The sequence below is a fragment of the Rhineura floridana genome, chromosome 7 (assembly GCF_030035675.1).
Source record: "Rhineura floridana isolate rRhiFlo1 chromosome 7, rRhiFlo1.hap2, whole genome shotgun sequence".
Classification (NCBI taxonomy): domain Eukaryota; kingdom Metazoa; phylum Chordata; class Lepidosauria; order Squamata; family Rhineuridae; genus Rhineura; species Rhineura floridana.
The window spans coordinates 131,799,689-131,813,417 of NC_084486.1; the positions used below are offsets into that span (position 1 = coordinate 131,799,689).

At 43.9% G+C, this 13,729-nt stretch overlaps 1 protein-coding gene across 1 annotated transcript in view; it reads left to right on the plus strand.

The window, feature by feature from the left end:
• The window catches only part of LOC133389488 (multiple epidermal growth factor-like domains protein 6), a 245,097-nt gene that overhangs the window by 145,431 nt on the left and 85,937 nt on the right, over positions 1-13,729 (plus strand). The window contains exon 6 of the mRNA XM_061637258.1: positions 7,596-7,718. Within this exon, the coding sequence (XP_061493242.1) occupies positions 7,596-7,718 (123 nt within the window). The remainder of the gene's footprint in view (positions 1-7,595; positions 7,719-13,729) is intronic.

Consider the following 13,729-nt stretch of genomic DNA (forward strand, 5'->3'; position numbering starts at 1 on the left):
TTTTCCGCTCTTATATTGGGTTTTGTGGTCTTATTCTTTTGTGGATTTTATTGATCTGCATGATCGTTTGGTATTTCCTGTTATCTTGTAAGCTGCCACAAGAATCTATTTGAGTTAAATGTAAATAAACAAAGGGTTGTGCTTCCAGTCCTTGAAACTTATTGGACTTTGGCCTTGATTTCCCTGGAATGTTGATTACACTCAGGATTCTTTAAAAAGCAGAATCTTTTATGAACCAGCAGAATTACAGCTGCTTTGCTCCTCTGTTTATAATAATAGCACTTTGGTCAGGAGTTTGTAGATTTATAGGGCAATAAAACTGTGGTGATAATTTGAGGGGGGAAATTGCAGGCTTTGGGTCTTCCAGTCCACCAGCAGGATTTGATAGGTGATTTTCTTTTTCTGTGAAGGTTCTCCAAAGGAACCTGAATGCTTGTCAGCTGCAATGACGAAATGCAGTTCAGAGGCTTGCTGTACTTCATAAACCAACATAAGACACTTTTTCAAGTTGCCGTGTTTGTGGTGCAGGTGTGGATAAAATGTCCAGACTGCTTAATCCATATCCTGGTGGTACTTTGAGATTTTGAAGAGCTACAGGAAATTAGTGAAGTCCTGAAGTAGAGTAATGTGGGCCTATTTTTGAGGGCAACAAGCTAGTTTGAGATTTTTTTTCCCTTACGGTTTTTTAATGGGGAAGTGGTCATGTGAATCACTGCTTCAACCCCCACTCAGTGAGAAGGAATTGCGTATACAACCCCCCAACCAACCACTCTATATTCTGTCTTTCTTCCAAGTGAGAGTGATTTCATGACCTTTACCATCAGTTTGATAGGCTTTGCTGCCTGAGATGGATTTTTCTTGAATATAATACAAGTGATAGAACTTACAGCCTTCTTTACAAGTCCAGTTTAGAATGCCTCTTAACTTTTTTTAAAAAAAAATAACATAGTTAATGCAACATGCAGGTTTTTGGGAAGTGACTCCAAGGGCTATTCAATAGGGTGCTGTTTTTACTGATTTGTATTTTGTGTTTTTTAATCACTATGTTTTAATTCGTTTTGATTTTATAGTTAATTTAATTACATTTTACTTAACATGTGTTTTATTTATATGTTTTTAACTGTTTTAATTTTTGTAAGTGACCTTGAGCCCCTTCTCTAGAAAAAGACTTCTTTGGACCTGGAAGATCCTAATAATTTTAGACCCGTAGCAAATGTCCCCTTTCTGGGCAAGGTTCTTGAGAGGGTGGCTGCCAACCAGATCCAGGTACTCTTGGAGGAGACAGATTTTCCAGATCCATTTGAATCGGGATTCAGGCCTGGGTTTGGTATGGAAACTGCCTTGGTCACCCTGTATGATGACCTGTGTTGGGAGAAACGGGCTGTCAGCAGCTTTCGATACCACCAACTATGCTATCCTTCTGAGGCAACTGTCTGAGTTGGGGGCACTGCACTGTGGGGGATGGATGGCTGCAGAAGATAGTTCTTGAAGAGCATTGCTCAGCTTTGTGGGCTCTCCAGTATGATGTCCTGCAAGGGTCAGATCAGTCCCCCATATTGTTTAACATCTACATGAATGGGATCATACAGAGTTGTGGAGTGCATTGTCATCACTATGCTGATGACAGCTCTATTTCTCCTTTTCATCTTCTCCAGGTGAGGCAATGGAGGTGCTGAATCAGTGCTTGGTTGCAATAATGAACTGGATAAGGGCCAGTAAACTGAAGCTTAATCCCCAGACAAGACTAATATGCTGTTGGTGGGTGGTTCCTCTGACTGGCTGAGTGGTGTGCAGCCTGCTCTAGATAGGGTCACACTCCCTCTGAAGGAGTGGGTTTGTCATTTGTAGGGTCTCCTGAATCCACTGCTGTCACTTGAGGCACAGGTGGCCTCAGTGGCATGGAGTGCCTTCTGTCAGCTGAGGCTGGTGGCCCAACTGCAACTCTATCTGGACAGAGATAACCTGGCTACAGTAATCTATGCTTTGGTGATGTCGTGAGCTATTCAGGGAGGGGGCAGATAGACAAGAGTGAAACAGATGATGACTTGGACTGGGAACTCTGGAAGGGGGCAGACAGCAGGGTGGACGCACAGGGCACCCCAGACCCCATCTTTGACAGCTCAGCCCCCTCAGCTCCTGACCCCCCTGTGGAAGCTCCACCTGGCCTGTCTGACAGTCTTCAGTAGGACACGCCCCTACCACCCGCATCAGAGGCTCAACCTCGCACATCAGACATTTCCCAGCCAAGCGCTGCCCAGCTTCCTATGCCTGAACTGACTGTTATCAGCCCTCCTCTGTCAGAGGGGAAAGTTGAGATCAAACCACCTTCGCTCCGTGCTTGGAGGCGCTTGAGGCGGGAAGTTCAACAGTTGGAGCTGAGGCGGAGCCTTTGTGTGTGCGTGCAGTCCAAGCCTCCTTAAGCTGACGGGGGGGTGGGGACCTGGTTGCTGAGTCAACGTCTTAGAGTCGAAACGTCATGCTTAGTGAGAGCTAGAGCAGAGCTGAGTTCCTAGAAAGAATAGTTAGGTTAATGAGGCAAACTGCTCTGGATGTATCTATTACTTTAATAAAAAGAGAAAAAGCCACAGCTGAGCCTGAGTCTGAATCTCTCAATTTCGTGCAGGACAGGTAACCTCAAGGTTGAATTATTCCAATGCACTTTACATGGGGCTGCCTTTGAAAACAGTTCAGAAGCTTCAATCAGTGCAGAATGCAGCTGCCCGATTGTTGACAGGTTCAAGGCGAACAGAGCATGTAACACCTATCCTGTTCCAATTGCCCTGACTGCTGGTATGCTTCTGAGCTGGTTTTGACCTATAAAGCACTTTAACAGCTCAGGAGCCCAATAACTTCTGGAACGCCTCTCCCAATATGAACCTACTGGATCCTTAGATCTTCCTCTGAGGCCCTTCTCCAGCTCCCACTTCTAAGGAAGGCTCAGAGGGTGATGATAAGGAGATGGCCTTTTCAGCTGTGGTTTCCCATCTGTGGAATATTCTCCCCAGTGAAGTCCACCTAGCACCTTCATTGTCATTTTTTCTGTGCTAGGTAAAGATGTACCTTCGTGTGCCAGTACAAACACAGTATTAACACACATACACACACACAAGTCATCATCTCTCACCTCCACAGTTCTTCATCTGCATTCCACTGCTGCCTTCTTCTCCTCCTTCATCCACATCCTTGTCCTCCAGCTCCTTTCTCCCTCCACTCAGTTCTTCACCACCACCCTCTTAATCATTTTTAATCATTTTTTTCTCTCCACTCCAACCCCATCTGCTCTTGTCGCCTCCCTTCATACCATGCTTTTAAGGCAGGTTAATAAGTTTTTCAACTCAGGGAAAGATTTCTGACCAAACCCTACCTTGGGCTTTAGGACTTTTAGAATGCAGGAGAAGAGAGGGGAGGGGGAGGGAAAGAATTCACTTTCATCTACGCATGCAGGACATTATCATAGAATCTAATGTTATTTTTTCATAAATTAATTAAGAATCAACAATGCAAGTTCTTTACTTTAAAACTCCTGAAGGCTAAGCTCTGAGTTTGCTGCAATCTCAGGAATCTGATTAGAGCTACTCTACTATCATCTCTGATTTTAATGAATTTCAAAAAATTATGACACCTTCTGCAGAAAAAAAGTCCAAGAGGCTTCTTAATTTTTTTATTCTCTTTTTTCACTTGTGGATTCTCATTCATAATAGTTGTGGACTCCAGCCTTCCATCACATTTGTTGATGGGTGTTGAAACACTGGTAGAGCTTTTGGTAGCCACTACTTGACATTATTGTGGGCTTTGTTTATGGTCTGTGACACTGACAGTGTGAACACTTTAGCAGAGCTTATTCCACTCCAATAGTTTATTTATAGGTCCCGTGAGCTATGGCATTCACCAAAGACAGCTTATTGTGGTTCACAGAACAGGTTAGCCTCATGAGTGTGGTTACTGAAACAAAGGCCAAGTTAATAGCATATAGCAGATTTTAAATTTTCAAAAATCCTGTACTGATGAGATTGCTAAATATGTGATCATACAATAATTTGTGCAACCTCCCCACCAACACCACCATCAAAAACCTAATAAATTTTCTTTTCTTTCAAAAAGACTAAAGGGCTTTATAAATCTGTGCTCATAGGTGAGAGGTGTTAGAATTGCGCTAGATGCTATTTACTAATTTGACATTCTAGTTTGTGAGAAAACTATGGCTTGCACAAATGGGAGCTTGCCACTTTTGGATGAAACAACAGATTATGGCTTGTTGCAAAAGAAGATTCTGATTTGCTTTTCTCACATGCAAAGTAGTGGGGGAAAGAGATGGGGGTGGGAGCTGTGAGGCTAAGGTTCATAATAGCCAGTGCACAGAATGGCAAATCTTGGTTTATTGTTTTGTCCAAACCCAGCAAATGTATTTATTCCTCATACTGTGAATGTAGACCTTGCCTTGGAAAAACATTGTCTTTCCTAGTTGCTACTCATGCCTGATTCTAGACAATTTGGGGCACTTTGTCTTCAAGTATATGAAGTTACTTAGTGTCCTTGTATGAACAGAGGGAGTGGCATACAGAAATACATTAATTTCAAAATTGTTGCTTTTATCTCTGATGTAATTCTGTAGCGCAAAAGGCACATAAATCAAGAGTTTTGGTTTACGCTTCTACAAATCTTGTTTTACATGCTTTTTTTATTTCAGCAAGCCTACTCAAACATACAATTTAGTTATCTAGATTCTTTTTTTACAAGTTTTAATGGTTTTATCTGTGTTTTTTAGATAATTAATTTATGTACTAGGGGCTCTACCCATGTTCACTTCGCTCACCAACCCTGCTTACTGTCACCAGCACTCTGACTGGTGGGTCACCAATGCTCCCTCCTCCCCACATGGGTCACTAGTGCTCCTCTTCCTGCCATACTGCTTGCCAGCACTCCCTCTCCCTCCTCCATGGGTTGCCAGCACTCCCCCTCCCCCAATGAGTCATTAGTGCTTCCTCTCCCCCCACATTTGTCACCAGTGTTTCTCCCCCCTCCCCCCACATGGGTCACCAGTGCTCTCCCTCCCTCCCAGATCACCAGCACTCCCCCCCTTCCCTGCACAGATTGCCAGCACCCCCCACAGGTCTCCCACCCACTCCCACAGGTTTCCCATCCATCCACCAAAGCCCAGAGCTCAGTTCTCTCAACTGGCACAGCCTTGGCTGCTACCTCTCTAACCTCTGCCTCTGCCCCTTTTGCTTGCTTGCCGCCAGGTGACTCTTGCTCGCTGCCACACCTCACTGCTGAACCTCACTTGCCACCACTGCCAGGTGCCTCACACTAGCTGCCATGCCTTGCTCTCTGCTGCCGCCACCAGATGCTTCTTGCTCTCTGCTGCACTTCGCTTGCTGCCGCCACCACCAGATACCTCTCACTTGATGCTGTGCCACCCTTGCTGCTGCTGTCACCGCTGCCACTGGGCAACTCTCATTCTCTGCAACACCTCACTCACTGCCAGACACCTTGCTCACTATCGTGCACCTCTCCCTCACTGCCCTCGCCACTGCCCCACCTTGCCTCACCTCACCTCTAAGCATTAGGCTACCTATGAACGCTTCTGTGTAGGTTCATGCCTGTGCAGAAGCGTTCACAGATAGTGTGATGTTTAGAAAAATATATCATAGGAAGACACTTGTTTTGCTTAATTTATTTGATTTTTTAATTGATGATGTTTATTATATACACTGTTTAGAGAGTCTTCTGATTAAGTGGTCTATAAATCTTTTGAAACAAACAGTAGTATACATGTGCTTTTTAACTGCAAATTAATCTTGCAATTAACAATCATTTCTTAAAACAATGAGAGAATGTGTGAATTTCAAAAAGGGAAATCAGATTGAAATGGGATTGGGAAACTTTCCTTAGTGATTTAAATCCTGATTGAAGCCACTGATTTAAATGACCTTTATTTGAATTAATCTACAGTGACAGCTGACTACTGAGCTACAGGTAAGACCAGAGATGCTTGATAATTGTGTAAGAAGGTCATTAGAGTCAGACCCCAGATCAATTCCTGCTCTCTAGACTGCAGCCAGTGAGGATCTCTGTCAATATTGTTTCTTTATATGTGCAAAATACTGTAGACATTGGAAGTGGAAATCATTAAGTTAAACATTTTTGCTTTGGCTTTTAAAGCCATAGGGTTCTGATCTTTACCATCAAGTAGTTTTCAAAAGTTTCTGCCTTGAATGCATCAGTTGGAACATTTATTTCTGGATGATACTCTTAGACACACAGGTCATCCTATATATTTTCTAAAATGCCTCTAATGTCAGTACAAATGTCTGAGTAACATTGGATATGTGTAGGATCCAACTTGCGAGAGGCTGGTTGTAACCTTGAGAGAGACAATGAATACGGAGTGTGCATTTCAGAGGATTTCAGCACTGGTAAATTAGAGCCCTGACCTCAAACAGAGAACAGAGTGAGCCACAAATATTACACTGCATCGCACAAAGAGAGGTCTTGGGCACTTTTTTCATCAGCCCAATCTGAGAGTTAGGTCTTTATGTATTTATTTTATTATTTTATTTATATCCCGCCGTTCCTCCCAGCAGGAGCCCAGGGCAGCAAACAAAAGCACTAAAACATCATAAAAACAGACTTTAAAATACATTAAAACAAAACATCTTCAAAACATCTTCACAACCAGACAACAGCTCTTCCTCTGTGTTAAAATATGATGCAGTTTTAGGAGGCACAAAGGTAAGAAAGGTCTGCAAACCTATGACTTACCCAGTCAAATACAGCCCACCAGCTGGATATGGTGGCCTGACAGGTGCTTAACACACTCACCCTTGTTTTTGATAGCTCCAGGCAGAAAGCAAAAAAACCAGGACGTTTATTCAGCCCATGATGGGCTACCTTGCGCAGCTGGTGACTTATGATTTGTTTGGTGGGTCACAAGTTGTGCAGGATTGCATGAAGTGGAGAAATTTGGGGTTAGGACAGGTGTGGGGAATCTTTGGCTCTCCAGGTGTTGTTGAACTACAACTCCCATCAGCCCCAGCAAACATGGCCAATTACCTGGGATGATGGCAGTTGAAGTTCAGCAATATCTGGAGGGCCAAAGCTCCTGCACACCTGCATTGAGGAAACGGTCGTAGCTTAGTGGTAGAGCATCTGTTTTCCATGCAAAAGGTTCCATGTTCAATCCCCAGCATCTCAAGATAGGACTGGGAGAGATTCCTTGCCTGAAATCCTGGAGAGCCACTGCCAGGCACTGAGCCAGATGGACCAATGGTCTGACTCAGTATAAGACAGCTTCCTATGTTCCTAAATTAAGAGGCATTATGATATAGAGGTTAGAGTGCAGGACTAGGACAGGGGAGATTTGGGTTAAAAGTCCCATCCAACCATGAAACTCACTGGGTCACCTTGGGCCAATCATTCTCTCTCAGCCCAATCTCTAAGGATAAAAGTGGTAAGAGAGACCGCCTCTGGATTTATTAGCCACTTGGAGTGTGCTTGTGCTGAAAGACAAGATAAACATTGCTAACACTAGCCCTAGATGTTGTACAAGTTGTGGTTACTGCATTTACCTTCATAAAAAATGCTTCTCATCGCAGATGTAAATGAATGTGCCAATGCAAACGGAGGCTGTCAGGACCAATGTTGCAATACAGTTGGCAGCTACTACTGCAAATGTCCAGCTGGCCAGAAACTGGGAGATGACAGGACGTCTTGTGAAGGTAACAGTCCTTTTAGTGTGTCTTGGTTGATGAGCTGCATGGGAACAATTTACCGAAAATATTGCTTTATTTTCTTTGGGAATCAAATGAAAGACATGTATGCAAACTGTTGACTTAATGATGCAGATTCAAGCTTATGTCTAGATGATGAAGAAGGACACATATATGAGGATAGTTTGAAAGGATTGACTACAGAGCAGTCAGTCTGACATCAGTCCCTGGGAAAATTCTGGAGCAGATTATAAAGTGGTAAGTCTGTAAGCACCTTGAAAACAGTGCAGTGATTACTACAAACCAACATAGATTTATTAAAAACAAATCCTGCCAGACTAATCTTATCTCATATTTTGATTGGGTGACCTTCCTGGTAGACTGTGGGAATGTTGTGGACATATATCTTGACTTCAGCAAAGCTTTTGACAAAGTGCCCCATGATATTCTGATTAGCAAGCCTGCTAAAAGTGGGCTAGATGAAACAACTATCAAGTGGGTCCACAGTTGGCTACAAAATCACACTGAAAGAGTGCTTATCAATGGTTCTTTCTCAAAGTGGGGGGAGGTAACAAGTAGAGTACAGCAGGGTTCGGTCCTGGGCCCAGTGCTCTTCAACATTTTTATTAATGACTTGGATGAGGAGGTGCAGAGAATGGTTTTCAAATTTACAGATGATACAAAATTGAGAGGGATAGTTAATAACCTGAAAGACAGAAACAGACTGAGGAGAGATATGATAGTGTCAGCTCTACACTGCATCAGCAGTGTCAGGGGGGGCTGGAAATTCCTGGGTCTTTGGCAGGGAAGGAAAGTCCTTAGCCAGCAGTCGGGTTGTAAATCTGCCAGGCCTATCCGAAGCGTACTTGCCGAGTCAGAAGTCCAGAAGCGAGGTCAGTGGAGGTCCGGGATCAATTGCCAAGGAGGTCAGTCAAAGAGATGCTGCAGGGAAACTAGGTCTACACAAAGGCACGCCTGACGTTGCAGTCAGCAACAAGCTGCAGCCAAGGTGTGCCTTATAAAGAGCAGGATGGACAGCAGGTGTGAGCCCTCAGCGTTTGGGCCTTAAGGAGACAGGCCTGCCTCTCTTCTGCCTGACCTTCTGCTGTCTACGTTCTGCAGGTGAGGGGGGAGTATCCTGTTCACTGTCTGTGTCTGGCTGCAGGGCCTCTGCTGTCCCTGGGGTGCTCTGCAGCTGAGGGGCAGAAGGAGCTGGATTCTCAGGAGGCTCCTCCGTGTCTCCTTCTGAGTCTGCTGCTCCTGGGTCTGCTGCTGTTACTCCCGAGTCATCCTCATCTGAGGAGTCCTCTGACGGGGCCATGACAGATAGCACTCTTCAAGTACTTGAAAGGCTATCACATAGAGGGGGGCCAAGATCTCTTCTCGATCATCCCGGAGTGCAGGACATGGAATAATGGTCTCAACCTATAGGAAGCCAGATTTTGGCTGAAATCAGGAAAAACTTCCTAACTTAGAGTGGTACGACAATGGATTACATAGGGAGGTGGTGGGCTCCCCAGTACTGGAGGCATTCACAAGAGGCAACTTGATGACTTGATGGCCTTATAGGCCCCTTACTTCACTATTTTATGCTTCTATGATTCTTCCATGTCTCATTTTTGCACTGTAAGCCTGTAGGCAGGAAGTTGTCATTCATATATGTCAGTGCCTAGTCAAATTTCGGTCCTTCTCAAATAAAATAGAATGATGACAATGATGACCTTTGTAATATGTTTGGGTTCATCATATAGAGCCAAAAGTTGACAAGGTGGTTTTAATAAGTAGCAGTTACAACAACACTTTTCTCTTGGAGTTCCTTCAGCCGGTCAGACTTCATCCCCTCACCCCATTCTTCAGTGATCATCTCTAAACTCCCATACCAATGTTTCTTGCAAGGAAATGTCTCTAAATTACTACAATCGGTACATCTCCTTTTTTCTCAACCAAAGTGACAAACACCAACAGTCAAACATGAACTAGATTCTAGAGAGAAAAAGTTACTAGCACATCACTCTAGAGTGAGTCTTTGCACTCACTTCTCTGCTCTATCTCAGGCTTCTCAGTTAGTTTCTATATGTCTCTGTGGAGCTTTTCCCTTCCTTTCTGACTGCCGAGGCATCTCATCTCCCTTCACCTTATCTTCCATGATGTCGTGCTGGGGAGCAACTTGTTTTTCTTTCCGCCCCTATAAACATGCAAGAGGTGTCAGTGCAGAGCCTGCCCTATTCCCACCTGCTGGAGCAGCTGGATCACTCTTTGAGAGTGCTCAGAGATCCCGACGATTACATTGAAAAGTCTCTCCTTGAGCTGTCTGAACTATATATTATTGTGGGTGCACTAGCTGTTGGACTGTGCACCTCTGATCCCAGAGATTGGAGCTGTAATTTCTCAAGCACACTTTGTCACCTGGTTTCAGTCCAAGGAGCTCCTTTGTTCTTTTGTCAAAATGTTACGGAGTTTTTCTTGTCAGTGACTGCCAATTTGCCTGCTTGCCGGAGTAGGCAGTGGCAGGCGGCGCGAGCGGTGTGCAGGCAAAGGGAGGCAGAAGTGTTAACACTGCAATTTGCTTAGCACCTCCTATCTGTGGAGCTGCAAACTGCACAGCGTGACACTTACATTTTTACTATATGTACAAAAAGAAACATAACATTAAACGACACAAATACAATTAAAAACATAATAGTTAACATTAAAACACACGATCACAGTAAAATTAAACAGTGGCTGCCGGCAGTAGCATTAAAGTGGGACTCAGCCCAATAAAACCAAATAGAAGTGGCCTGAAGGGTAGGGTGGTACTGTGGAGCCAGCCTCCTGGCAGTGGCATCACTGGCACTTACTAAGGCAAGATGAGACACAACAGCAGCAAGGTCTGAGTGGCACGCGTGTACTGGTGGGCACACTGAGTTGATTCTCCTGGTGTACCTACAGTGCCCCATCCTCACCGGCACTCTGCCCCATCTCAATAATTGGGAATGATGCTGTTGCTGGGAGGCTGGCTCTGTAGCAGCACTCTGCCCCACTGGCTGCTCCTGCACATAAAGCAAATAAAACATTGTTTCTAACTCCTAATCCATATAAGCTTGCAAACTTGTCCTAGTTGATATAAGAGTACTGCAAAATATCAATTCTAAGAAGCAAACACTGAGTCCGGAACCAAAGATATTTCCTATTGGATGAACATCCAGGGAATACAGCTAGCTAGCTCCACCAGGAGACTGGAAAACTACAGGCTACTGCCCCAAAGACTAGGGTCTTAATAGCAACTTGCCTGTGTAATTGACACAATGGCAAGATATTATGCAGGACAGATTGCAACAAAGAGGAAGGCAGGAAGGAACATTGTCATCTGGGCATAACAAAATATCAGAACAGGCTTAAACATTTTCTAACATTGGTAACATTTAACCTTGTCTATCCCAGTTTTCCATAACAATCTGGGTTGTATTCTGCTAAATTCTACTCAGAGTAGACTCACTGAAATTAATGAACCTATGAATAAACTGAGGCTCAATCCAGACAAGACTGAGATGCTGCTAGTGGGTGGTTCTTCTGACCGGATGGTGGATGTCCAACCTGTCCTGGATGGGGTTGCACTCCCCCTGAAGGAACAGGTTCGTAGCGTGGGGTTCTCCTAGAATCATCTCTGTCACTTGGGGCTCAGGTAGCCTCAGTGGCACGGAGTGCCTTTTACCAGCTTCGGTTGGTGGCCCAGCTACGTCCCTATCTGGACAGGGATAACCTGGCTTCAGTTGTCCATGCTCTGGTAACCTCTAAATTAGATTACTGCAATGCACTCTACATGGGGCTGCCTTTGAAGACGGTTTGGAAACTGCAGCTTGTGCAACATGCAGTAGCCAGATTGGTAACAGGCACCAGACGGTCCGAACATATAAAACCGATTCTGGCCTGCTTGCACTGGCTGCCTTTATGTTTCCGAGCTTGATTCAAGGTGCTAGTTTTGACCTATAAAGCCTTACACGGCTTGGAACCACAATACCTGATGGGACGCCTCTCCTGATACGAACCCACCCGTACACTGCGTTTAAGATCAAAAGCCCTCTTCCGGGTGCCTACTCCAAGGGAAGCTCAGAGAATGGCAACAAGGGAGAGGGCCTTCTCAGTGGTGGCCCCCAAATTATGGAATGATCTTTCTGACGAGGTGCACCTGGCGCCAACACTGTTACCTTTTCGGTGCCAGGTCAAAACTTTCCTCTTCTCCCAGGCATTTTAGCATGTGTTTTATATTGTTTTAAATTTTTAAATTGTGTTTTAAATTGTTTTTTAAAAAGGTGTATTTTAAATTGTATTTGTTTTTAGTTACTGTAAACCACCCAGAGAGCTTTGGCTATGGGGCGGTATACAAGTATAATAAATAAATAAATAAATGTTAGTCATGTCCATTAACTTCAGTGGGTCTACTTTGAATAGGACTAGCATTAAATATCACCCTTGTGATTCCAGGATTATTATTTTTTGTGGGGCACTCTTTCTTTCTTTCTTTCTTTCTTTCTTTCTTTCTTTCTTTCTTTCTTTCTTTCTTTCTTTCTTTCCTTCCCCAAAACACCCCTAGGAATCACATTACAGCTTGACATAGCATTGTTCATATTGGGTCATTCTCAAGGAGGAATACTGCCCTCCTTTTCCTGCTGCTGCTTAGTTTAGCTCTGCGGGTGCTTACTAAAAGCCTTTGCCACCTCTTTTCTAGCAGGTAAGCCCCCTCCCCCAAATTTAAGACATTCCAAACGTCTCCAGAAATGACCCCATTTCTCAGGAAATGCATGGCACTGTGAAAGTTTTTTCAGCCCAGCTTTATCTAGGTTATAACTTTATTTCTTTTTTTTCTTGTTGATAAGATTTTTAGGCATGGGGAGAGTTGAGCAACTCAGTTTTTCTTCTTTCTTTCTCTGTGTGTGTGTTCCCAGAAGGTAGCAAATTTTTCTCAATCTAATAGCTTGCTATATCTGAAATGAACAGGTTCTAGTTTGCAATCTTTATTTGGCCTACAGCTGCTCTTTTATTCAGACACTGAATTTGGGTTGAATTAGAGTCTGCAATTGACACAGTGGAAGGAACGGATCCTGGGGCATTGCTCTTCTGAGCAAGTACTGTCTGAGTTAGCCTTAGCAACTCATAGCTTTCCCCTGCAGTGTCCAAATGTAGATATTCCTTTTAATGTCAACAGCATAAAGGACACTTGGTCTAATATGTCTGGGAATCACCCTAGCAATCCGTATATCAATATATTTTAGAGGTGCAAAAAGGCTTGTTTCAGGGGATGACTTTTTCCTCCATCCAAGGCAAGAGAACAACTTCATATACATTTCAAACTGCTCATTCAGTGATAAGAGTTTCTAGCAATATTACATTGAATCTAAAGAGTAATCACTCCCCTTGTGGCTTTCTTCTCATGTTTGCACAAAGTTTTGTTGGCCAAGGGGTCTCTACTATCTACCCGTATTTCTGGCTTTAAGAAAGAAAAGAGTGATTGTAGCCTGGATGACAAGAGCACTTGCCAATTGCAGAAAGAAGGATGTGCAGCTTGATTCAATATGGAAAGCAGATAATTATGCAAGTGTATCTGATTTTGAAATCAGTTTCTCTGATTTTGGATTTTGAAACCTGAACAATAATTTGGCCACTAAAGGCTACGCTTTATAGCTTTGATCCTAGAAGGATGGGGAACCTGTGGCCCTCCAGATGTTCTTGCACTCCAACTCCCATCAGCCACTGCCAACATGGCCAATGGTCAGGGATGATGGAAGCTGGAGTCCAGCAACATCTGGAGATCCACAGATCCCCATCCCTGACCCAGAAATTACTGGACTAATTTTCATGTAAACATAGTTAGGATGAGTAAACTTATACACTCTTCCACAATATGTTAGCTGTAATGGTAACTCTTGCAATTTAGGCTTCTGAAAGTACACACATGGTCAGTTAAAAAAGGAGTGATCCTGTGATTCCATCAGGATAGTACTGGGCTGTGCAGGTAGGGCTTCAGAGATGTTGTATGCATC